Source organism: Calonectris borealis, chromosome 1 (assembly GCF_964195595.1).
Source record: "Calonectris borealis chromosome 1, bCalBor7.hap1.2, whole genome shotgun sequence".
NCBI classification, from domain to species: Eukaryota; Metazoa; Chordata; class Aves; order Procellariiformes; family Procellariidae; genus Calonectris; species Calonectris borealis.
In genome coordinates, this window is record NC_134312.1 from 114,222,044 (window position 1) to 114,248,846 (window position 26,803).

Consider the following 26,803-nt stretch of genomic DNA (forward strand, 5'->3'; position numbering starts at 1 on the left):
GCCCCAGACAGTGGAATACATGCATCAGGAAGCATGTATGCCTTCAGCAAGACCAAAGCAAGGTTCATTTCATTCAAGGTGAAACCACATAAACTGTGGACTTGAACAGACTTAGTTTCAATCAAAAAGGTAAAATACCAGTTTTGGAAGACAAAAACATGTAAGTGTCTCAAGTGCTTGCTAGTACAAGTACTATTCGCAAACCAGACACTCGCACAGCAAACTAGGTATCAATACACAAGGGGGGGGGGGAACCAAAAACTTACACGAACCCCCTTCCAGTTCTCATAATTAAGTTTTTCTACTTAGAGAGATCTTGTCTTAAATCCAAGCAACACATGAGGTATTTTAAGTTAGTGTAAATTGACCACAAATTTACTTGGTAGATTGGGAAGAGACGAGGGTTTTCATCTTGAAAATCCCATGTAAGAGTCTCATATATTATTTGTTTCTCAAATCTATGAGTTTCAGACTAGCCATAAATCAAAAGCTGTTGGTGGCAAAAGAAAATCTTGTTTAGAGAACAAAAAGTAATAAAGTATCTGTATAGGGAAAATCCTTGTAATGTACAGCACAATCCACTGAAGACCTGCCTCAAATGTTTATTTGCAAGCTAAATAAAGAAATCTGTGTGTGTGAATTCCCAAGAACAGTAAAACCAGATTTTTCCTCTTTTGCAGTATCTGCTTATTGGCTACTGTTAAATTTCCTATGAAATGAACTTTATATGATGAGGTGATTGGTCTGGGATAGTTCCAGAAGAGGTTTTTGTGGTTTTACATGCAACTTAACATGGTTTATGTTGTGTCTGCATTTACAAAATAAGGCAATTTGATTCCACTCTGCTAGATGCAACCACTCCGACTCTGAACATCAGGCTAGCCAAAAACATGGTTTCTTTGTTTGTAAATGTATTTATAGAGCAGTGTGTTGACTGTGTTGTACATGTGACACCAGTTGTGCTTGGTAGTGTTTTCTTACCTCCACAACCCCATGATGAATAGATGTGTACTGCTTCTTCTTCAGCATCACCAAAGTAATGACAATCACTGTTGCTATGACAACACCTCCCACCATTAGTCCAATGATGGCACCTTTATTTGAACCCACATCTTCAGCAAAGAACACCTACAAAAGAAAAATAAAGGAAAGTGGCTAACAAAAAGCTCACTGAATATTTGGCTAACCTGTCCAGCTGCCACAGCAATATAAGGCCTATTGAAGTATCAATAACTCAACACCATTGCATGTCATCCTAGTTATTCAAAACTGGATCGCTGTACCATACAGCTCTCATAGTTGGAGAAGAGCAATTTGGGAAATCTGTATTGCCTGTGGTGTAGCAGTGCTGTAGCTGGGGAAGACTCATTTCCATGTTTCTCCTTCACACAGGTCTTAGATAGCAGCTGCTTTTTTTTCTTGGGTAAGCGAGTCAAGCTAATTGCAAAATGACTGATAAGCTTGTAGAGGAGTAACCAGGAGCGTGCACATTTCTTTATTTTTAGAATGATAATACTGAAAATGTTCATAAATCTACATCTGTGTGGCTTGTTCGGACTACAATGCATTTCTTTGACAAAAGAGTAGTGAAGACCTGTAGGACAATAGTGAAACTTGCACACAACCAGTTGGGAGAAAATTCTCGCACCACAGAGACAAGTCCAACAAAAACAACCATGCTGATTTAAGTGATCACCAACGGATGCTTCAAGATTTTGCAGAGTAAAGGAAGAATGAGCTATACCTGGATGATGCCAATACTCATATGAGACCCAGACAAGGTAACAGTTGTGTGAAAAGCAGAGAAGATCCACTTGAATTATATGTACTGATAAGACAAAACAGCGGACAGCAAGATGCTTTACTATGCATTTAATAAGATTGGCTTTTAGCAACAGGAGCAGGTATGAAAAGTGGGCGATTGTTTTCACTGTCCTGTTTTGTATTCAAGGAATATACCGGATTATTTTACATCTATGCATATTTTACAAACTTTTTGTCTGCTTGTCAATAGTGGGCTTTTATTATTATTTTTAACCAAAATGGGCAAAAAGGATTAGAGAATAAATTACATTCACAGAATTGTAAGACTGCCTCATTCTGAAAAACTAAATACTTTGACAAGTATTTAACAAAAATGCAGAGAGAAGCAGGAAACCAGCTGAGAATTATAATGAGCTGTGTAACATTTGCACTCTTTAAGAAACACAGTGTTCCTCAGAGAGGTATTAAAGCATGCAGTATAAATATTTATATTGTTCCTAGTCATAAGCAAGAAATGTGTTTAAACAAAGTTAAGAATTCACTAGAAAGTACACACAATGGACAGTGTTGGCATAAGCTGATGTGAAGTTAATAATTTCTTCTGTCAATTTTACCTGCCCAGGACTGAAATTCTGTTGCCATACTATTTCGCAGCACTGTGAAATGTCCCAGCTAATATACATGTGCAACAGAGGAAGGCCTTAAGCACTCTGAGCCATGAAAATCAACTTAATGTACAGTTAAAATGTGAACACTCATAAAGAAGAAAATAACTGCAATTTCAGGTCAATTCAGAAGTTTGCGTGTAAAATACAATGCGCAGCTGAATTCAAAGCAATATCCTAAGGAGACTGTTTCAGTAAATCCTAGCAGGGCACAGAAGAAGAAAAACACAGATGAAAGTATTTTCTGCTTACTGCTTTTGAATTAAAGCTAATGGAGAAGGGCATCGGCTAGGATATGGCATGCGGTAAACAAGCAATGCCCTGTAAGGCATCAGTCCAGTACTTTCTCAGCAATACCGGACTCCTTGCTCAGTCTCAATTGAAAAGATAACCTAGAGGACAGCTTACTAACTTTTAAATAATGTTTGTACTTATCAGTAAGAAGTATGGCATAAAATGCTTTAAAAAGCTGGAAAGGTCCCATTTTAAGCATGACCCAGATTACCCAAGTGCAGGGATTGCAACGCTTTTCCTATCAGCCACCACAATAAGGGTAGTTTCCAGCACCAAACTACTTGGGATGGTATCAAACTACTTCAACATTAAAGGCTGCTGCTGGGAAGTGCACGTGACACAGGATCAATAACTACCGTGTCTAAAACACTTTCCTGCAAGTTCCTTCCCTTCTGTAAACTCGCATGGGTTTACTCCATCAGATTGTTTAACCCATCTGAGGTAAGCGTGTCAGAATTTCCCAAATTAGTGCTAATGCATTTTGGATTAGCTCGTCAAACTGGGAATTCTCAGTGCTCGGCATCAAAGAGATGGCAGAATATCTTTTCACACGGTGATTGCCTAGTTCAAATGCAAATTTGAGTCCCATGTTAATTTTAATTTTCAGCACTACTTAGCTTTAAGAATATATTAAGAAAAAAAGCTTTCAAGTTTAATATCAGGATATTGAAAGACACAGAACTGAAATCTCATCATGTAATATACCTTCACAAAAGAGGAAGCAGAAAAGGTTTATAGTCAACACTGCTCTATGGGTTCTTCATTACTTATTAAGGGACTGAAAAAAGCTTTTAGAAGATGCTTGGTTCTTACTTACATTGCTTTTGGTTGTTATTTTTGTGTTCATAAGAAGCACAGTTCAAATGGGGAACAATATTTTGCTCCTACCTGCCCTTCACCTGTCAACAATTTAGTATACCTTAAGGAACAAAACACACAGATACAGCCAAGTACAAATTAAAATTAAGGCCAGTGGAGAACCTCCTCTTATCCCAAGCAGGCAAGCTTATGAAAGGTTATGCCCCATGGAGTTCAGCCTCCTTCATGTACCACCACCATCTGTTTTGACAGAAAAGGAATCTATTCCTGAAATGGTGTCACTCTATTTCTTGCTGCACCATGCTGAGCGTCTCCATCAAACATTTTTTCTTCTTCTTTTTTAAACTTACTTATCATTTTCCTTCCTCTGTATCCCTTCTCTCATGTGACCATGACAGATGGACTGTGGGACAAGCATTGCCCACATGACCACATCCAGTCACGTGACAGTGCAAGGGCAGGAGCTGTCAGAATTTCCTCTCATGTGAGACTTGACGGCTTTGCATCCTCTGGTGAAATTATTCTAGGTTTACTCTCATTTAAGAGAGAACCAGAAAAATCATAATCTCTTCACGTGAAAACTTTTTACTGGCACTTTCAGCATCCACATCGCTCAGGGGAAACATGGCCATAGCTGATCCACTAGTTCAAGATTGAATCAGCAACTCAAAATGCACGTCTGGAAAGCACTGTTTGTTCACTCACCAGCTTTTGATGATGAACTTCATATCCTGAGTCATGCCGGAACTCCGCATCCATCTTCACTTCGGATATCTCTTCTGTTTTAACATTGGTCAACCCGGAACCTGCATTGCACCGCAACGACAATTCATTAAAGTCATCGACTCAATTATGCTCTGCTTACCTCCACTATTACAAGAGCAGAAGGCAATGGTATCATTCACGCGGAGGAGGTGTGATGCAACGTGAAAGGGAACTGGGAGGAAAGTGAGGTACCTCTGATGTTTCAGTCCCACTGAGGTGACACAGAATGAGCTGGTAAAATTTCTCCTCTGTTAAATGTTCCTTAATCCACTGCAGCTATGTCAGTTCAAGCATCAAAGGCTTTCAGTATGAAACACCGCAAGAATTAAGCTTCGAGGGACCAACATCGGTCTCCTGAATTGACTCACAGGATGCAGACAGATCTGCTCTGACAGCCTCTTTAGCAATGTCAAGAAAATTTGGTGTTTAGGCCGAAATCTTCCTCCTCCCTAAGCTCAGGCTGCTGTGAGCAAAAAACACATACCCACGGTGTGAGGTGGGGAACCCCAGATATTATATTCTCTTGCTTCCTGTGAGGCTGTACCTTTTGCACAAATACGCACAAATAAGAGTTATTAAAGTGTTCGTGAAGTTTACACACTTCTTATTTGTTTTCATATTTCAGACTGCTCAGAATTACTACAATTCAAGTCTTGACTTGATAACTGTCCCTCTTGATTAGCAACATACAGTAAAAGCAAGTAAGCAAAACTTGCAGCAATTTTAATTGTAGATAGTTTGCAGTCCTGTTATCCCCTTATGGGTGCGTAGGGTAGATGCTGCACTTGTTTAACTGGAAAGAAGGCCAGGATTTCCTCCAGGAAAATAGCCTCAGGAGAATGAGCCAGACTTACAATAGCTGAGCAGTGCATGCTATATATGTATCTATGAATGTTTTGTCCTGAAAAGCTGGCTCTGGCTTATAGAGAACATATGGGTATTCATGTAGCTGGTTATTTTCCTTCTCAGTACCAACTGACTGACATTTATATTTCTTGGAGGTACAAACACTGCAGAAGCATGGTGTTTATGAGAAGTTACTTCCTCACCCTGTCTAATGCAATAAGAACAAACTGGTTCATATTCCTTGTCTATATTTATTTTAACATTTTATCACTCCAACTCCTCTCTCCAAGCCTTCATCCTGATTCTTAGTATTTTGGGCTGACTTTAAGCTCTGATGCAGAGGAAGAACCTCTCCTAAAATTCTCAACACTACTGACTGCTCTTGTGCTCCACCATGTCTCAGGACTCTCAATCAATTCTTGAAGACTTCCATGTGCCAATGAGCTCCACAGTCTAAAGTAGCACTCAATGTAAGAATTATTGCCCTTTTATTGCCTTTGAATGTGCAATTTCTTTTTTCATTAAATGCTGATTTATTTTTGCATTATGAGTCAGCAAGAACAGACCTTCCCAAGAACTTCTCTGGACTGTACAGACAATCCCATTCTAAGGTTCTGATCTTTCTTTTTACAGTAAACCATGCAAAGGAGAGAACAAGAATCCTCTTCATGCAGTGAAGTATTTATGGTTATTTTCTTGAACAGTCTGACTGCCCCATAAATTCTACCTTAGTGTCTTTTTTTTAAGGAATAAAGCACTTAAAGATCTGAAATTTCTTTATTAAGCATCTTTTTTCATGCCACATTACAGTATTGACATGAGTATATTATGATATTCTATATGAGAGACTGTTTCTATATGCAAGAACCATAAGATGCTTAAGGAACTGCAGTTTGAAAACAAACCATGATGTTTTGTCAACGAAATGCAGGAGGAAACGGAGATGAAGGAAATAAAATCCACATGGTACCTGAAAAGAGGTTTAACTTTTTATCTTTGAAGCAGCTATGGTTAGTTTTCCAAACTAAAATAACAATGTAATTTACTCCCCTTTGCGCATGATCTCAAAATAGCCCCTCCACCTGCATCAATGGAAAGCAAAGAAAATCAGAACATGTAGCTGGCTGCACAGAGGCTTGCCTTTTCAACCCCCCTGCCTTTTTGTTTTTAGGATTAAAAGGGGATGGGGAAAAAAACAACAGTGGAATAGCAGAGCTTCACATAGATTAAATAGCTGGAGGGGAAAGGACTTTCCCAGGACTTGATTCACTGCCCACAGCTGTAGCGGCTGAAGAGGTGGCAGGCTCCCAGCTGCTGAGCACTGTCCATGGCCACACTTGCTGCCTGTTGGACACTCTGGCAAAAGCACCACATGGAAACTTCCCCAAGGAAAGGGCCTGGGAACTCTACTGCTACAGTTGGCAAATTCACTGGAGCTATAAATATTGATTAGAACATATCCATACATATATGAGATACACCCATGAAGAATCAACTTGTCCTTTGTTGAGGGAAATCCTGCGTCCCAAACCTCTTAGAGGTCACTGGAAGAGTTAGGAAGCACATGGGTAACAGTGATTCAGCTTGGAGTGAATCTGGATTTCCAAAAAGCCTTTGAGAAGGTCCCTGATCAAAGCTCTGGCAGAAGCTAAGATGGCACGGATTAAAAGGGAAGGTCCTACATGACTTTCCATAATTGATTAAAAGATAGGAAATGAAGTGTAAATACACAGCCATTTTTCACAATGGAGGAAGGTTACCAGCAGGGTCCCACAAGGATCTGTGCTGTGCTGTTTGTAAAGTGATCTGGATAAGGGAGTGGACAGTGACGTGACAAAGTTTATTGACAAAATATAAAAGAAAAAAAGAGGATAGTCAAAGTAAAACCAGCTGCAAAGAACTGCAGAAGGATATTACAAATTCTGAGTGCACAATAAAAGGGAAATGGTATTCAATGTTGATATAATGTAAAGTGGTGCTCACAGGGATACACAGCCCTAACTATACATACACAACAATAGGCTCTAAATTAGCTCTGTTCCACCCAGGACAGAGACCTTGCAGTCACTGCGGATAACTCTCTGTGGGCAGTTGGCTCAGTAGCAGTCAAAAAGGCAATGAGAAAGCTGGGAGCAATTATGAAGGAATAGAGAAAACAGAAAACATCGTTACACTGCTGTATAAATGATGCATCCTCATTTTAAATCTGGCTATCCATTGTGGTCACTCCACCTCAAACGAAGGCAGAAGCTAGACTAGAAAAGATACAAAGCAGGGAGAGACAGACGATCACTGGTATGGAATGGTTTCTGTACAAGAAGGACTAGACAAATTGGCAGTCTTCAGACTGGAAGAGACAACCAAGGGGGAACACTACAGAGGTTTATACGACTGTGAATGACAAGGAGAAAGTCCACAGGAAACAGTTATTCATTATTTCTCCTAAGAAAGTACAGGACACCAACATGGCTAGGACACAGCAGATTGAAAGCTAACACAAGAAAGTGTATATTGGCACAATGCAAAACTGGACTGTGGAACTCACTGGCACAAATCATAAGGATGTTCAAAATACAAATGAACAAATGCAAAGAAGAAAGGTTCATCCAGGGTTGCTAAACACAACGGTGAAAATACAATTTTCAGTCCTGGAAGTCTATCAAATGCTGGCTGCCAAAAGCTCAGTGGAAGTGCCAGGAGTAAAAGGCAGAGGTGAAGTCTGCAAGTTATCCTGTATGCACCACTGCTAGAGGCAGGATAATGGGCTTGGGTACTTCTGCTCTTGGGCTCTGACCCCTTTCAGTGAAAGCAAGCTACGATAGCTTAGACTGTGGGTCTTTGTTGGCTCTAGTTAAATAGAGCCAAATGCTACAGGCAGGAGTTACAGCAGCATTTCAGGGGGCAGAACAGGTCAGGAGCCTTCACATCAATGAGTGATAGAGGGTGATGAGCTCATCAGTAGTCTCAGCTGCTGGAAAACGCAGGCTCAGGCTTCCCTAAAGCCACATTTCTTTGAGGGTTCCCTTCCCTCCTCCTGTTCCCATCGAACAGTAGTACAAGAGCTGTACTTCCAGCATGCAGCAAGTTAAACAATCTTTTGCCTTGAGATTGGGCAGAAATTTTTGCTTTGGGCCATATGACCAAGGTCTGGTGGTCAACTTGGCCTTACTCACCAATCCACAAAAATGCCATGGAATCTGAACACAAAGTGGGACCCGATATTAGGAAGTTAATGACATTATCAACTTACTAAAACTTGTCTTTGGCATCTAGCACAGGAAAAAGGTCAGAAATAGAAAAATCTTCCGTTGCACTAACAAACCTGATAGCAATTTTTTCCTTCCTCTTATCTCCCTTAGAACTGAGGAAAAAGACTTTTAAAAGTATAACTAGGGTAAACTGGTGGTCTTCTGCAAATAATTGATTACACAGTAAGAGAAGCATGACTCTGCACTGAAATCAATTAAATACCTGGCATGAGACAAAAATATATATGGGGTTATATATACCTTTCCACCACGTTACATTATAGAATTTAGACTTTCTATTTAATAGAATTCTCTTTATTTCCAGTTCATTCACTTTCCTGTCCTGGAGACTACATATTTAGACTTATGTGCTAAAATCAAAGATTTATTTTTCAAAGGCAGTAACTGAAGAAGGAAAAACTTAAGGGTCTTTCTAAAACTTTTATCAAAGGTGTGTGAATCAGGTAAGATGCAAACAGCTAAGGGTTGCCTAATACCACTGTACTCTTGCATTGAAGACAAGCATAGGAAAAAAAGTTAACTATAGGACAAGAACTTTAATTCTGACACAAAATGCTGTTTTTTCACTACCAAGTCTAAAATACACAACCCAAACACAAAAGCCAATGTAAAAGAAGAAAAGTGAGAGCAACAGCCTCACTGCAAATTCACAAATAATGATAATTATTGGTGCTTTTTCTTCTGAATTACATACTATCTTTAGGGAGTTGCATTCCTAATTACTTCAATTAAAATATGCTACAATTCAGCTGGTAAATATATTAACTTGCAGCTCCTCAGAAAAATTGACAAAACTATTTAGCCATCAAAAACATGGGCTTAAAAGCATCTAGTAAAATCCAACAAAATGAGCTATCTATGATGGACTTTTAATTATATTGCTGTTAATTAGCAATGTTAACTACTTTTTTACATACATGTGTACACATGCATGTGTGTGCACACACATATCCAAACATCAAAAAAAGCAATGTATGCAAACCTTATTGTTCCTTGCCTGTAAAGGAAAAAAACCTACTTATATGAAATAAAAACCAAGTAGCTGCTTTGGGGAACACTTTATTCTCACACAGATGAGCTTTTCTGTTTATATTTTTCTGTGTAAATATATATTTAGACTTTAAGAAGGGTAAGAAAAAAAGGATACAATGAATTCCACTAAGGACGCAATTAGGTGTACATTATCTATTACATTGTTTGTAATTGCTTCATCTTCCGGTTAAATAACAGCCTAGCAAGATTTTGTGATTTTGTTTTGCAAGGATCTGAAACAGTATTAGCTGTGCCTGTGGTCTTCCAGTTACTTTTAGAGTTAAAAATTAAACCTCCAAGTGAAGCACAGTTGAAACTACCAGACCTGGGTGGTCTCTACAGAGAGAAAACCAAAAGTAGCACGTTTAAGCAACAGATGTAATGACCGCATTCAGGAAAACATTTAACTCCATGTCCATGAACTGTATTTGAGTAATGGCAAGAACAAGAAAAAAATTTGTTGAATCAAGGCCTGTTACAAGTAAACAGCTGTAGTAAACACCTTTATCTGGGTAAAGCTTCATCTAAAATAAAAAGGGCAGATGGAAAGGAATGCAGTGTTTGAACAATTACCCGGGTAGAGAGCTGCATGTTCTTACTAAAAGTTCAACTATTACTTCCATATGAGTCTACGACTTTGTGCAGGTCATTTCATTTTGAAATGAAAGAAGAAGAATGAAGATTGTATACTCACTTATAAAGATTAAAATGAAGATTATATACTCAGTGTTGTAAGGACAACTCAAATATCTTTGAGGAGTAAGCACTTTTAAGACTGCATGGAACTAGAACTTTCTGGTCTTTCCTTGGAAGATAGTAAAATGGTGGTTCACTTTTACTTCATGGATGACTACAGGGCTCTCAAATTGGAGAAAGCAAAAAATAAGTGCAAAAAAGAATGTTATCTTTTTGAAAAAAGAATCTCATTGGAACTTAGTATGAAATAATTCTTTCTCAGAATATCAGAGATTATTTTACATGTGTGTAAAAATGAATAATCAAAACGAAGAGAATTTGGTAATCTTTCTGGCACGTCAATGCAGATGCTGTGCATTGCGTAACTATCTGATTTATAAACCAAAACAAAACAATCTAATGGGAAAAAATCCGTTAATGATTTTTATTTGGTAGCTGCAGACAGCTGGTTTAAGACAACTGTATTGAACTAACATCAGTAAGACAGGAAAAAAACCCCTGGCAATTTCTGGCAAGAAAATCATAAATAATTCACTAAGCTGCTCTATGCCCTCACCTCATACAGATTGCCGCATACGTGCTAATGATTCTGCAGAACAGCCATTAGGCTTACAGAGCCTCTGCAACCATGTATAAAAAAAATCCCTCAGCTTTCTATATAATGTAATAGAGACGGACATGTCATGATTGATCAGCGGAAGGGCCAGAGACACAGAAGCAGCTTCATGTGCAATGTCTTCTCAAAATTATTGACTGTTTGCAAAAACAATCAACTGACAGATAGTTGGAGAATGCAAAAAAAAACGAAACCCAAACTACACTACGTGGAAGAAAATATCACAGTTAATACCATAAAATGCTTGCATTGTGAATTACGGGCATCCTGTGAGTGATATAATTACAGCTGTTAGTGGTATAATTACAGTTGCAACTGTGCAACAGATGAGAATATGATCTACCCTGAACAGAGCGCTGGTTATTTATCATCTTAAATTTCAGAAAATCTGCTGATACCAAGCAACATCCATTCTGATGGCAGGTTTTCTAATCTTCACTCAATTTCCATAGATCAGACCTGCTGAATTAACATGAGTAAAAAAGAGCTTGCTTAAGAGTATCTAAAGATATTTTTATAGATATCTTTATGTGTGTATATGTCTGTCTGTCTCTATACACACACACACAGAGAAAAGAAAGTTACTAATAAACACATACTCAAAATTCAGCTACAAGAAATTAAATGTTCATCATGAAAAAGTGACCTCTGGGGCACAGGTGAGAAGGAAACACTTGGAAAAGCTGTTACAGTGAGGCTATCAAGTAAAAAGAGGTATTCTTTCTATTTGAAGCTCTTCCTACGGAAGTTCTCGGGCTGGATTGAAGCCTTCTAACATCTCCCTGTATGAAGCAATTTATAAATAGCAAGAAACATGTCATAATCTCTTATCATTTTGTGCTGTATTAAAAAAAAGCTCACTGGTGAGTGCTTAGTACATCTAGATATTTTCCTTCCCTTTGACCTTTTATTATCTCTGTTTACTTCCTTTTCAGGAAAGAGACGACAAGAAATGGATTTAGGCATAATTCTTACTTTTGTTCCCCGATTTGTGAATTAAAAAGGGGAAGGACAGTGGAAGCACTAGGCTCCTTTTCAAATATCAGCGTGAATCACACAGCTATTGTATCTCTACTAGGAAATGGGGGTTCCCCCGACATTACTCCCCTCCTGGGACTGATGTAAATCAGATTAAAATTCAAGCTTCAACCGCTGACAGCCAAGGCGGAGTGCAACAGAGGTAGGGATTTGGACAACTGGCTTAAATTTTAGTAAATGCTTTAAACTCGGTCCTTACTGAAAAGCTTTTCTGCTCTATGGATTGGACAACTCTTCACATTTCCTGACTTCACTCATAGACTTTATTTTTTGAAAAAGCAAGAATGATGTGGTGAAGTTACAAGATTCTAGTTATCACAAATACTACTAGCAACTAAGTACTTGCTCTTCTTTTCTGTACTGTGACCAAATTACCTCTCTTGTGGGAAAGGGACAAAGATCATCTGCATGATTTTGACCTACTTTTAAGAAAAACATAGTGATCATTGTAAGAATGTTGTGTGGGCAAAAAGTGGTAACAAGAAAACGGAAAAGAGAAAAAAGGGCACGTGTTTGTATGTTTGTCTTAGTCCTTTCAGAGCTGATTTTCTTCAAGGATTCTGAACACCTACAAAACATTCACTTGTTCTTATTCCCAGGCTTGGCCTGTTGCAGGTTGACATGACACCTGTATTTTCACCCTGAAGAAGCAGGTCACCACCTTGTTCACTTGAGCAAAACAAGTAGAAGCACAAACTGGAAAGTCAGGACTATGAAAAGGGCAAAATTTTCAGGAAATCAATAAGAATCTGGACAATTAAAACAAAACAAAATGTTACAAGCAGCTGCATGTATGCCTCCAGGTCCCCTGTTAAAACTTTTTCATGTTCTAGAAGAACATCCTCGTTTTTCAGATTTTTTTTCCCATAAAGAATAGCCTCAAACTGTAAAAAACGACTATCTCAAAAGGATAGTGACTGCAAAAAAAAGTAACTCTCTTCCTTTTTTAACCTCTAACATAGAAATTTTATTTATAATTAGCAAGTAAAACAATTTTAAAGCACACATTTTTAAACCGTCAGAATCCCTTTTGTATTTCACAGTTTAATTAAGCATCCATTTGCTTTCCTCTATTCCTAGTTTATGAAGCTACTCAGACTGGTATCAGACTTTTGTTAAATTGAAATTTTATCACAGATAAATTGTTTTTAAAAGATGATGAAAAATCAGGTGGACATTTATTGCCAGAATTTGTATCAGTAAGGACAAATTTGTGGAAGTCTGGACCTGGTGATTAAAGACATACGGAACTTAAGTCTACCAGGAATGGTGAAGCGAATACATTTTGCTTACTGTTACTATACATCTAGCACTACCGTAAAGGGGCAAAATCCCTATTTCACATGCACATGTAAGACGCTTTATGCTGTGAAATTTGGAATGCAGGCACAGTAGTGAGAGATTTCAATCTCCCCAGGGAAGCAACCATCCCTCTGCACAGAGGAACGTGGCATGTGTCCTTGCCAGGCTGGAGGGGTTCACTCTCTGTGCCAAAAGCAGAGTATGGGCCTTTACAGCACTTAAACTCTGCGCTAAAAGCGACGAGGGTGGCACAGGCCCCTGCAGAGGACTACTTTTGCACTTGAGCAGAAAATTGAGGAAATATTCCATGTGATTTTCATAGTGCAAAAGTTACTATATCTGCTGGAAATTTCAAGCCATAATGGTCAGACGCTGAAATATTTTTTACCTCTCCTTAGTAGTCTGTTGTACACATTCACAAAGATCAGTCATGATCTGTGCTAGCCATACTTCCAGTACTATTTGTATCACCCCAACCAACAAAGCACTCTGATACAGTGGACTAAAACACACCATTTCACTCTGAAACTAGAGTGCAGCAGTGTAAGAAAATCCTTTCTCTAGAGAAGGGACACCAAAGATTTCTGTCACGTGTGTGTATGCGTCGGGGAATAGAAGGGAGGAAGGAATAATCTTTAGTAATAAATATGGGCCTCGTAACAGGAGATTTTTCAAGATGACTGAAATTAAAATAGTTAACATTCACAACCTTTAGTATTACAAGAAAATTGCTAGATTGAACTAACATCACAAAATTTGGATTAAACACATTCATGTTTCATTTGTGATGATATTTCTACTGCTCTTGGGCAAGAAATCTAATCCAGAAGGCAGAGATAACCCAGTATTGGGGGGATGTTACCTGATCCCGTGATTTTTGGCACTGTTGTACAGCTAGCTCTGTACCTGTTTCCAGGCTCTCTTCATGGAATAAATTAACACTCTAAACACAAGTGAAGATGTCAGACTCCTAAAACAGTGCTAGGAGCACATCACCTGGCCAGCCTTGACATGTATCCCAATTGCTGTAACATATGAGCTTATTTTATTTCCCACTGTAGCAACATCTGTAGTCAATAAACACCAGTGAGTTATGAGAAAGATTTAAATACACTAGGAGGGTGTTGCCCACAATGCTATCTCATGGATGTTTGGAGGAAAAGATGAAGGGAAAAAGATGACAGATTGATCAGTTTGATTTGATCTGAAGAGATAACCACAATGACGATGCGACACTGGAATAATTCTGACCCTAAAATATACTGATCTAATCTCACTATGTGTTGGAGAGTAACCTCTTCTGAAATAAAAGGCTGTTTGCTCTCGATGGAATCAGCCATTTCTAGATAATCCTAAACAAAAACAAGGGGAAAAACAACCTAAAAAGCAAAAAAAGTTCGTATGAAAAGCAATCTTTTACTTTTGAAAATTGGATTTCTCCCATTTAACTTTTCCAAACATTTGCAGCCTGACTCAAGCTAGTCATCTGCTATTACTCTGAAATCAACAGGAAGACACAGGTACCTACAGAGGGCAAATAATCACCCCTCTCTATCCTGGAATGGAATGATTAGCTATATAGGGGTGTCCTCAGTGCATCCACAGGGAGAATATGTGTACCAATTTTTAGATATCTGGAGTTAGCCAAGATAAATATCACAGCAAAAAAATCTTGATGTCCCCTGCAATTCTAAAATTGTATCCATGAATTCTTTATTAGGCCCAATTTACAAGAAACTGTAGACTCTACATAGAGGATTTGACATTTCTATCATACATTCCCAAATTAAAAGTACTCTCTGCACTATGGGGTACCGTGTCTACTGCCTCCTACACCCGCCAAAGCATTATTGCTGGAAGGGATGACAAATTGATATGAATATCAGTTCTGGGTCTCTGGGTCGCACTCCCTCTGCAAGTACTCAGTCCGAACACCCTTGACACAGACTATGGGGGTTTGTGTGGGAACTCTTCCCTGGTTCATGGCATAGCATTACATTTTAAGAGAGGGTTATACCAAAGAAAAGGTGATCATTTCAGCTCAAGCAGACCACATGCATGCTGGGAAAACACAGGTTAGGTAAAAGCCATGCAAGTTATATACCTGGTCGTGTGGTGAGTCCTCTGTCTGCAGCTGGGCGGGCATCAACTGGCTCAACTGGGCATGTGCAGAAAAGAAACAAAAAAGCAAACAAAAAATAAACAAAATCCCCCAAAGTGATAAAGTCAACTGCTCTTCCGTTGGGACAGTGCAGGAGAGACATACTGCATAAACAAAGTTACCAAAGCAACAGCTAGAAAAGATCTGCCTTCAGTTAAGTCTCAGTCTGGAGACAAAAGGAAGGGACGGGCACGACTTCCAAAGGAAAGCTTCACAGCTGATGTGTCAATTTTACATCATATTCTGGTTACTGCTTAAAGTGAGAAACCATCAAGATCAAAGAATTTCTGTCTATAGAGCAAAACTATATTCATTACATGCAACCAGTTGTCTGATCACAATTGGCAACAAGTACAGACATGATGAGTGACTTCTTGCAGCCAGTCTTGATCAATGTTGACTTATAAACCCACTGAATCCTGACTCCTTTTTCCTTTCAATAGGGATTCTTTACAGCACTAGCTATAAGGTTTGAAAAAAATAAAGCACATTTTGAAAATACAATCAATACTTCATTCTGATATGCTCCGATTCGTAGACAGCAAATTTGTCTTCCAATTTTTGAAAGGGAAGTAAAGGAGGAACACCACTTTCTACCCAATTGTGTGTCATACACAGTTTTAAAACTCTTGTATTACTGTACTAAGGCTTTACCAGCTGAAACCTAAGGTTGGTGGAGCTCACTGGGATTAACAGAAAATAGGATGTGCAAAACTTTTAGAGCTCTTTGAGTCATTACCTACTACCTCGGTTAAGTCCAAACTGAACATATTGGAGAAGTTCATTAAAACATTCAGATTTTTTCCCCCTCTTTTGCTCCAATACTGTTGCCTTCCTTATCTACCCAAGTGCCACTGTCAGAAAGAAATTAAATTCAGAAATAAAATTTTACGTTATAGCTTAGAATTCAGAATTTTTAAAATAAGGTATTCTCATTCATTTGAATTTCAGGGTTTAAGTAGGAACCTTCTAATCAGCAGCAAGGGAGCCACGATAACATAGGAAACCTGACGACAGTACAGTTTTCAATCATGAATTGCTCACCGTATTCGGCATCAGAAAATCACACTAGCCTGACAATACTGCTGACTTAAGCAAGGGGACGGCCCATCTTCTTAGGAAGTCTGTGTCACTTGCTCAGTGTTCCTATGAGTTTGAAAAACAACCTACCATGCTTCTGAGTGACAGCCTACGTGGCACCCATGCCCTTTGTACACAGGAGATGACTGCGATAGCTCCTGCCTCTGGAAAAAAGCAGTAAGTCAGCTTTGTAGTAGACTAAAAGTGTATCTGCACATCTGACTTGCTTGTGTTTCCAGAGGGGCAAAATTTTCACAGAGCTTGCTGGTCTGGTGCTGCAGAGACAAGCCATCAAAGCACTTTCCTTCACAGCAGTTCAGAGTGGCACTAGCAGACCATGTAATTGCTTTCTTTACATAGCGCTGTACAAAAACCAATTTCCATCCTTAACTAAAAACTACACTTTTGAGTATTTTCCTATTTAAGCCTTCTGCTAAGTTTTCCAATATTGTTGGCACCAACCCTCAGGTAGGTCAGTGCAGTAATTTTCAGTAGAAAGGACTGAAGGGAACAAACAACCAAGGATCAACATTACCCAAACTGCTCCTGCAGAACCCTCCTCTGTCACCCTGGCCCATCCCTAGAAGGCTGAGGAGTTTTATTTCCCTCTTGCTCAGCATTCTGTAACCCGACATGCCCAAAGCTATGGCGAACTGAGAGAGCAGGTTGTGGGTAGCAGTAAAAATGGGAGTAGGTGAAGGGAGAAAAGGATGGAAGAAATTTCTGTTGTACAGTAGCATGGACCTGACCTCAGGGTAATGAAGTATTTTTGTGGCATTAGGTGAAAGTATTAATAATGAACAATTCTTCTTGTCATCTATAGTTCTAGAAGCACTTTACAGGGGAAAAGGCAAACATTACTGGCACATTTCATAACTCACACAAAAGTGAAACAACCTGCTCAAGGTCATAAACCAGTTGCAGGGCACAAACTGGAGGCAAAAGCTCAGAGCCAAGGGTCTTCCAAAGCAGATCATGATTCCAGGCGCCTAAGTGCAGCATGCCCCAGGCAGCACAATACAAAGAAAGGCTCGTTTCTGGAGAGCCCTGAGCTGCCACCTTTTGAATTTCAGTTGCATTTTAAAACCTGCTTGCTTTTGCCCAGTATTGATGTATGCACAAACAGCGGTTAACCCTGAAAAATCTTGTCCGTGGGCTTGCTCATTGCCTGCCCTGCTGGACCACACCGTCTCACAACAGTTGATATAGAGGGCAAAAGTTTAAACCTATTACAGTATTTATCAATAATAAAAAAACTCTAAGATGTACTGTGAATTATTATAAAATGCATTCCGTTTGATGCTCCAGAACCGTATTTCTCTTGAACACACTTCTACGTGCACAGAAGTACACAGACTAAGACTGAAAATTTATTTTCCAAATAGCCTCACAAAACGAAATTGGTAGGTATCTGCTTACGCTGACTACGCAGGCTTTATACAGGGTACATATCCCATCTTATATCCCATGCTAATACATCTCAGAAGAGCAAGAGAGAACGTGGTTGCTTCTCTTTTCAAAAATAAAAGAAAGGTGAATCAAAAAGCTCAAAAGCTGGTACAAAGCAGCTGTGATGCTCACCTACCAGGAACAGTGTTGAAGGGAGTAACTGGCCAAGTCATAAGGATAACACAGTACATTCACAAAAATCTCACTTTAGATAAATACTTTGTCACTAAGGCTAACTGTAACTGCATGGTAAAATACAAAGGGTAAAACACTGAACCCAGTTAATCACTGGCAAAATTCCCAGGGACCTTGGCAGTGTCAGAGCTTCACAGCTGTTGGGGGTTTGCCGCCACCTCTGAAGGTGCGTTTTTGGTTGTTAAAATACAATTTCCTGACAGTTCGGTGGTGCCTTCTGCAGTGTCCTCAGAGCGCATTTTTCGTTAACCTGATTTGTATCGCAATATGCTAGACATAAGTTCAGCCATTCAAGTTGTGTAGTGTATTATCTGGAGCTTTGGATTCATTTCTGTGGACGTTTACTGGGAAACTACCTCAGGGAAACAACAAGGAAGGAAATACTTTCAGAAAATACTGAGCTACGCTAAACTTTCAAGGTCTTTTTATTTTTAGAATATTTTTCACTCATTCATTAGAAAAAGCAATTTTAGTAAAAAAACCTGTTTGCATAAAACCTATCCTTTTACCTAAACATGCAGTTTAGATTGGGAAAATTTCAAATGGAGTTATGAAACCTTGAGATTATATGGCAACATACCAATCCGATACATTATTAATATCTCTGGGTGAAACCTGGGATTAGATCATGGCCATGGAAGAACACAGGCATGGGAACTAATGACAAATTTAAGGTATTTTTTGTAGTATTTTAACTTCATCACTTGTATGCAGAACACTGGATACAGACTTAATGGCTGCATTTCCTTCCACTTTTTCCACAATCACATTTTGGTTTAAGCATTCTCCGAATGGTTTGTTAAAAACAAGTCCTGTCGCTGTGACTGTGCCAGAGGGGGTGGGATCCCAGGTCCTAACCCCGCCAGCTGCAGGATCTGTTTAACTGCCTCTCAGACATCAATGGTCCCATTAGAAATTTGTTTTGACAGTAATGCAAATTTGCAACGAGGTAAATTATTTACCTGGTGTGCCTGCTCTGGTCTGAAGAAAACTATTGCTTATACAGTGCAACAGCTCTTTGCAGTGAGGAAGTCAAAACACTCATTCTATCTAGAAACCCACCTGCATATGCCGAGCTGTTAGCACGCTGGATTTATGTTCAGCAGAGTTTTTAAAAAGTTGACTTCAGCTTTCAAACTAAATCAAAACAGTATCAATAACTGAACTTGTAACTTGCTTGCCATCTGAAACTCCTCTAGTAGTCTCTGTTAAATCTGCTGGACCAATTGCTCAGCAGATTTCCCAGATACCAGGCCGTTCACATGCAACATGCTGTGGTTTTCTTGACAGTGCTGAGTACCCTCAGCCCTCACCCAAATAAATGGGAGCTGAGATCAGTTCTCTGATCTTTGCTGGCATGCCTAGCATCTCCCAGCAGCAAGAGATGCTCACCGTCACTAATACTGCAATGGTTAGTCACTGTACAGTATTTGAGGTTTCTCTAGTACATGATATTTGAACTTACACCTTTTTTGATCAACAGTTCTTTGTTAAGAAACAGCAATGACTTGCTCAGTACTGCACAAAATACAAAAACATCCCTGCGTAAGGGAAACTTATTGTGTGAAAAACAGACTATGCAAAAAGACCTTCAGTGGAGAGGAAGAGGAAAAAAGAGGAGGAGAGAATTGTGTCAACTGTTATCTACTTCTTGCTACTTCCAAAGCACATTGTAACAAGACAGACACACGTTTTTGGAAGCAATTTAGACAAAGTCTGGGATTAGACCATGGCCACAGAAAAAAACAGGCATGGGCAGTGAGGACAAATGGCACAGTTAGTCCTGGGTTTCTGCAACAAAGATGTGGGAGACAAACACAAAGGAATAAGATGAAGCTGTGAAAGTCCCCTTTGATACTATGGGCAAAGGTATAGAGACGGCACCTAAAGAGAGAAAGAAGGTATTGTAGGCATGATCACATTAACAAACATTGTGGTTTGAGTAGATGACAGAGAAGTATAGTGGGAAACAAGAAGGACTTGAAGAGGTTTAAGTCATCAAATAATTTCTATTTCTAACTGTGCAGACTTAAACGCTAATAGTGGTTGGCCTAACAGAATTGTTTGCCGCAGTAACTTCATGACAGATACAATCCTGATATTAAAAAAACCCCTAACCCCCAACAACTTAAAGGCATGAAAGTTAAAAGATGTTCCCACAGTAAACATTAAGAAGTGCTGCAACAAACCATACAGTGCATTAAAATACACAGGATTCATAGTTAAACAGTATGTTATTCAAGGCAGGAGAGTTTTTGTTTCTTATTTGCTGTCGTACATTTTAAAAAGAGAACCACGCTCAATATACTTGCCTATGGGAATTTAGTATCCCATTGAGGTATGTACCCATTATTAAATTCAGGGCTTAGCCATGTTTCTGAAGGAAAAAAAGGCTTGTGTGATTAAACTGTGGGTATGTCTGGGTGCACCTGTCTACCTAATAACTTCTGAACTTGGTGACTGAAATCAGTACATTTTGAAAGCTGGGAGGACAGACTTCAAAGGTAATTAATTTCCTCCCACCAGGTTTCATGAAAGCAGGCAGCGGGTATAGAAATTGATGCCCTGTATGCCTCAGCTATAGGAAAAACTGCAGCGAGAGCTGTATTGGAAAATTCCTGCAGGACAGACACCACCAGCCAGACTGTGGCCAGCTCCTGGCAGACAGCCTTGACACGTGCGCTATAGCGAGCTGCAGCTGATTCCCCAGGAAACTGAAGTTTAGCCTGCCAGCCTGGTCAGCCATTTGTACTACTCGCCAGCACCTGACGCAAGCCAGCCAGCTGCTCTCGGCTGCTCAGCACGTCATTTGGCTGCAAGTGCCCTCCAGACACGTCTGGGGTCCTTGTCACCATCCCCTGTATTCTGGTTCTTGCTGCTGGCCAGTCCGTTGAGTTTGCTCCAGCTCTCTCTGCTCTTCTTCTTGGTCCCTACCTGTAGTGCTGACTCCCTGGCGGTCTGATTTTAGCCCCACTCCTGACCAGCCTTCTCCTCTTCCCCTCAAATCTGGTATACTTCTGCCTCACGTGTTTGTTGACCTTCACTCAGATCCCAGCCATGCCCTTTCTTTTGCTTGATCTTAGTCTTCTCTGTCTCCTGGGGACGACCCACTTTGATCACAACACTGGTTCTGACTCCACTGATTTCGCCTGGCACCAACACTAGACCTGGCAAATCCATGTCCACGTCCCACCTTTCGTCTCCCAAGCACCCAGCTGCCCACAGTCACTCACACATCATGCTGGAGTGAGACTAACTGCGTAAGGTGGGTCTCAAAACTCATTCTGAGAGCAGGTAGAGCCTAAGAGAGTGGTTTCTGGAGGATGTTAAACTCCGTGCAGTTCAGCTACAAATCACAGATCCATAAAACACAAATTTGCCTGAAAAAAGACTTCTGTAGCTCCAGCCCCTGTGAATCTACTGCTGTTTTGCAGTAACAAACTTTCACTATTGCGATTAAATTAGCACTGAGTTGAATTGATAAAGGAAAACAAACACAATAGGAGGAACTTGAATGACATGATCGAAGTCCCTCAGGTTTCTGATTAATTGGCTCTGGCACCAAAGTAAACTACCAATTCCAGATTATACATAAATTATTAACGTATTATGCAGTCACTTCAATAAATTAATCCATGAGCAACATAAAATACTCCTCAGAAAAAAGTTTTCACTAGCTAGTTGCATTGCTGAGTATGCAGGAAAATTTCTGCAGTACATTCTAGAAAACTAGTGTGGGGGGAAATAAAATCAACTCTCATGCTAGGATTGTGCTGGATCTCTAATCATGTTCATGCCAGCAAATAAAAAGCTCTTCCTTAACTGAAACACTCATTTCATCATGGCACAAATCTAACAACTTATCTATCTCCCTTAGCTCATCGTCACGTATTTTATAAGATTGTCATTCATGATTTGCTGGAACACTGACATTTGTTGTGTATCTAAATTCCAAATTTCAGTTAGGATTTTATGTTCCATCAAAGAGACACAGCTGACACAGCTGACCAGTTCTAAACTTAGATTTGAGAACCTTTATCCTGTTTACATCAGAAAGATGTCAATTTTCAGGGAACAACATGAAGAGAGATCACAAAGCTCAACTCAGAATATTCTGTGGTTTCTCCCCCTTCATACATACCTTCATTTTCAGTATTGGCTGGAACAGAATCAACACCAAAGGGATGCCATGGCTGAAGGTCATCCAGGCTGAACTCGCCATCCACTGGAAGAAGTTCAACTGTGGTCTTAGTTTCCGTCAATGAAGGCATGAGAGCATCATTTCCATAGCTGATTCTGGGTTCACTGATCATATTGGCCAAAACATCATCAGAATAGTTTTGCTCTTTCTGAAGTAATTCATCTGCAAGGAAATTTCAACACACAAACTATCTGAAGGAGCCGGCATTTCTGAGGACCTATTTCCAATGCTATTAAAGTAATAATTTACTGTTACAAGATTCTGTTCTCTTATAATAAAGAAAAACATAAAGGCTTGGAATAGTCAAAACTCTGTGATAAGCACTGCTGCTAAGTAAGGCATTTTTTTGAAACATCAACCAGAATTGTTCAATACCATTTCTTACCCACATTTCCACCACATAACGTATCATAGGTCTGTGCTTTACAAGTCCCTGGACTCTTCCCCACCACTTTTAAAAGAAGCACAAATCAATTCCCTTCAACTCAACATGTTGCCATAAGTCAACACACAAGAGGCCCACAGGAAGGAATGTCTTTTTTATTTCCCCTTCCACTTAAATGCTCACTATCAAAGCTCATCATGGCTTTTAAATCCCACATCACTACAACAGTTACTGAATTAAATCTGGCTTACTATAACGCACTGAATCTGAACAAACATTCATTCTTTTAACATATGTAACTTCGCCAAAATACTGAAGTAGGTCTTTGCTAAAAATCTTAAGTAGTAGTAAGGGTCTGTAGGCAAATTATTTTATAAGCAATCAGCACCTAAAGCTGTGCAATGTTTTCTAGGTTGGTTTTTTTTGGACTTAAGCAAGGTGAGAACAATTAAAGCACTTTTCAGCTCCATCAGGTGTATAGGACAGACTGTCCAACTCAGTGTTAAAAGTAAGCTTGGACGTTGTGCGTGCTTCATTATTCCAACTCCCTTCTCACATCAAAGTTCACCTACTCTTGATCTTCCCCTTCACTGCCATTTTTTTGGTAGGAGCAACACACTACTTGTACGTACTTTGAGGGAACCTGATGCACAAGAGCACATTAAAGTAAGCAAGCAATTACAATGAAGAAGTTAACTGCTAATAATGCGTCAATGTAATTAGTACGCAGGCGTTACAGAGCTAGATGGTTCAGAATCAAAGACTGTAAGGGTCACGCAAGCGCTTGCACACATGCGCACACACATGACAGCTGATGATACAAAAGCTTTTATTAAGACTGGCTTCTCTTTCACTTCGTGAAGGAACCCCCTGACTGTCACCGCTTCACACCCACATCTGAAACATGTAGCAATTCAGGGACAGGAACCACCACTCTACTTGATAGATGTCACTCCAGAGGAGAGACAGGAGAAGCACCTCAATATTCTGGGCAGACATTGTATCACATGACAGATGCTAATTTTCATTAGCTAGGGATGAAGAGACTTCACAAAACAGGAGCTGGATGTTGGTGGCCTGAGTGAGAAGTCTGGTGTCCAAGTGCGTCACAGGGAGCCACAGGCAATACCAGCTGAGCACATTACAATACCAAGTCATCACTAATTACAGGAAAGTGAGTATTACAGTGTCGCCGAGCATCTTAGGGCCTGCAAGCCTTTCAGACCCAGGAACTGGAAGGGTTCTGGGGTGCAGCTCCCCTTGTTCCCGCTGTCCTCCCTGTCCCCAGAGGATCGTGTGGGGCAGCTGTGGAGAGCTGCAGCCCACGCAGTGGCGGCAGGGAGCGGCGCTGGGGCTGCTGTGCCTCAATCGCCCCTTTGCTCTGGGCGGTGCCGATCTTCCACGACTCCTGTCCGTTCCCCACCGCCGATGCACTCTGTGTTACCTGCAGACAGCTCCTGCCCTTGGAAAGGGACAAATGGTGCACGGAGAGGTAGGAGCAGAGGGAGAAGGACCTGGCCTCCAGCGGCGGAGGAGCGGCACCAGGGTTGGCACGGCACTCATGGGGAGGCCATGGCGCAGGCATGGCTGGGCCCGCCAGGCTGACAGCAAGGGGCACCCGACTCCCACCATGATACCATGATTATACCCAAATCCCTGGAGGCTGGGAGGGATGCGTACACAAAGTCTCTCTCTCAACGCTACCCAACTGGGAGCACGTCGTCGCCGGCACTTGCAGGCTCCATTGTTTCCCCCTCAGCTGCAGTGCACAGCACGGACATTAACTGACCCGCACAATAGCTCAAGTGAGGCGGACAGATATTACAACCAATAGATTATGATCGCATCCATTTCACAAGCAAGGGAACAATGGCCAAAATGAATCAAGCCCATCTGACGTGATGAATCAGACACTGAATGATAGTGAGAAATTGGAAGTTCCTGGCTTAGGAACTGTGCTGGAGTCCATCAGACTGAGGCAACTGTGTCTGCATTGAGTAAATGATTTGCAAACAATTGTTTCAATCTCTGAACTGCTAAAAAAGTTTGCCCTAGCATTTCCAGTTATCGACACTAGCTGGCAAAGTCCAAGATCAATTTTCAGTGTTGATTTTGTCCGAGTATTGATGGTTAGTTGAATCATCAGTTACGCTAATGGAAAGCCATACAGCCTCGCTGTTACCCATAGGTTCAGTATTCCCTCCCTTTTTCACAGTTGCCAACTCAATTCCCCCACCCTGCAAAAGACAATTCCCTAAATAAGCAGGCAGTACAGACACAGCTGGAGGCTAGGATGTGCATTCAAGACTGTTTCAGAAGTTTTCTTTGTGTGGTGAATATCTTCATTATTAGGTGCTGAAAATAGAGAGATTCTAGGCTGCTCTTCAAAATTTCATCTCCTGTCAAACAAACAGGACAAAAACCCCATGACAATCTTCCTATAATAAACTTTGTTACTGTTTTTGCTCAGCTCATTATCTCCTTGTAGCATTCTGCAAAGTCCTGCCATCGAGAAGAATAAGGAGGATGTCGAAACTTTTTGTCCCTCTGAGAGCATGTGCTCAAAAGCAACCATGACCTTGGGAAAAACCCATGCTCAATTGGGACCTCAAACCTCCAGCAGCTCTGGATTTGGTGTGAGGGCACACAATTGCTGCTTCTCCCTTCAGGCACCCAAAGTTCCCCTTCTGGCACCCAAACCCTTTCTTTCTCAGGATGAGAGACAGGCTCACTTCTGGTACTTCAGTAAAATGCTTCTCAGACTTATCATCATCTCTAAGGAAGTTTCACTCATTCTTGGGCTCACTGCACACATTTCCCCATGAATCATTACTACTCAACAACACCTAGAAAAATTGAAGTGAAACATGTTTGGGGAACTAGATAGAAGGGTAATACCACAACAACCTCCTTTCAAGACTATTCTCTTATCCCACAAAGAGACACACGGAGCCAAAAGCAAAGAAGGAGCAGAGGAAAAGAAATAAAATTTATTACAAAATCTTCTGGTGGACGCTGGATTGTTAGAAGCCATTTGTCCACAATGGCCCTAGACCACACTTCTACTTGAAAGGCTATGCAAAGAGCATTGCACTAGCAAAGACACCATGAGAAATCCCAACAGAGGTGATGGGAGTCTTAGAATGGCAAAAACCATGCTATTCTGTAACTTTATCTACTTTTTATTGGCATACAACATTGTTTCCAATGTTGGACTCTGGAGCATACTTACTCCAGCTCTTAACTGGCGTAGCTATAATGACAGAAGTTTCACGTGGAACAGCTCCACTTGCTGCCCCAGAATGCCAGCAATCCATTAGTTACCTTTCAAACCATCATTTTTATTTAGTTCATAGTTCATTAATTTCCAAAAGTAATTATAATATTTGTTTGTTGTGTTTTCTTTTCAAGGAGCCTATCTACCAGATGAAAAGCTCTGCTGTCACTATCATGTGCAAGACTTTTGAATTTACTTGAAAAGCAGCTTTAAAATTGGCAATTGTAATTTTGGAAGTTCTATAAAGCAATTTAAGGTCATAAACCAGATTAGAAATAAAGTGCACCCAAAACGCCTCTTCTAAATACTAATTAAGACACCATCAAATTACATGCCACAGTTTTGAACCAACACCAAGCTTCCTTTGTAAAACGACATCTACATGATAGAATATATATTGATTCAACAAATACAGATTTGAGAACCAGCTCAAATAAATTGGTACAAACGCAGAGTCTTATTGCCTCATATTCATCATCTTACCAGTCACCGTTCAGTGTGAATCGAACATGTGTTTTTCCCAAAGTTACGGTTGCTTTTGAGCATGTGCTTTCAAAATGACAAAATTAGGAAGTGTCAGCAACCTCCTTATTCTTCTTAATGGCAGAAATTAGAGTGCTTAAGTCATAGCAACTGCTTCATTTGCACGTGCACACATATTATCTTATTCCAGTTTGAAGACCGTTTAAATCATGCAAATGCTGTATGCCACAATTAGGATTCACTAAGAACATTTACACAATCATTTATTACAGTACACGTGGTAAGAGGTAACATGTTTAGATGCAGCTTTCAGTTATACACCTACTTTATGGGCTAATTCAATATGTCATAGTTCATAATCTTCAACACGAGCATATGCCCAAAAGAGTTGCATTGATGTAATGCAGTCAGGTTTTAACTAAATTTGAATGTCTGCATCTTGTCAGCTGTATGAATCAAAATTCCC

General features: G+C 40.1%; 1 protein-coding gene across 11 annotated transcripts in view; it reads right to left on the bottom strand.

Annotated features, from left to right (window-relative positions):
* The window catches only part of APP (amyloid beta precursor protein), a 234,602-nt gene that overhangs the window by 7,818 nt on the left and 199,981 nt on the right, over nt 1–26,803 (bottom strand). For 7 of the 11 annotated variants that reach the window (XM_075170872.1, XM_075170817.1, XM_075170846.1 and 4 more), the window contains 4 exons: nt 22,133–22,354; nt 15,211–15,264; nt 4,248–4,348; nt 982–1,128 (listed from right to left, as the gene is read on the bottom strand). In XM_075170872.1, coding sequence (XP_075026973.1) covers nt 982–1,128; nt 4,248–4,348; nt 15,211–15,264; nt 22,133–22,354 — 524 coding nt within the window. The remainder of the gene's footprint in view (nt 1–981; nt 1,129–4,247; nt 4,349–15,210; nt 15,265–22,132; nt 22,355–26,803) is intronic. The other 4 variants (XM_075170881.1, XM_075170836.1, XM_075170826.1 and 1 more) reach the window with 1 other exon arrangement.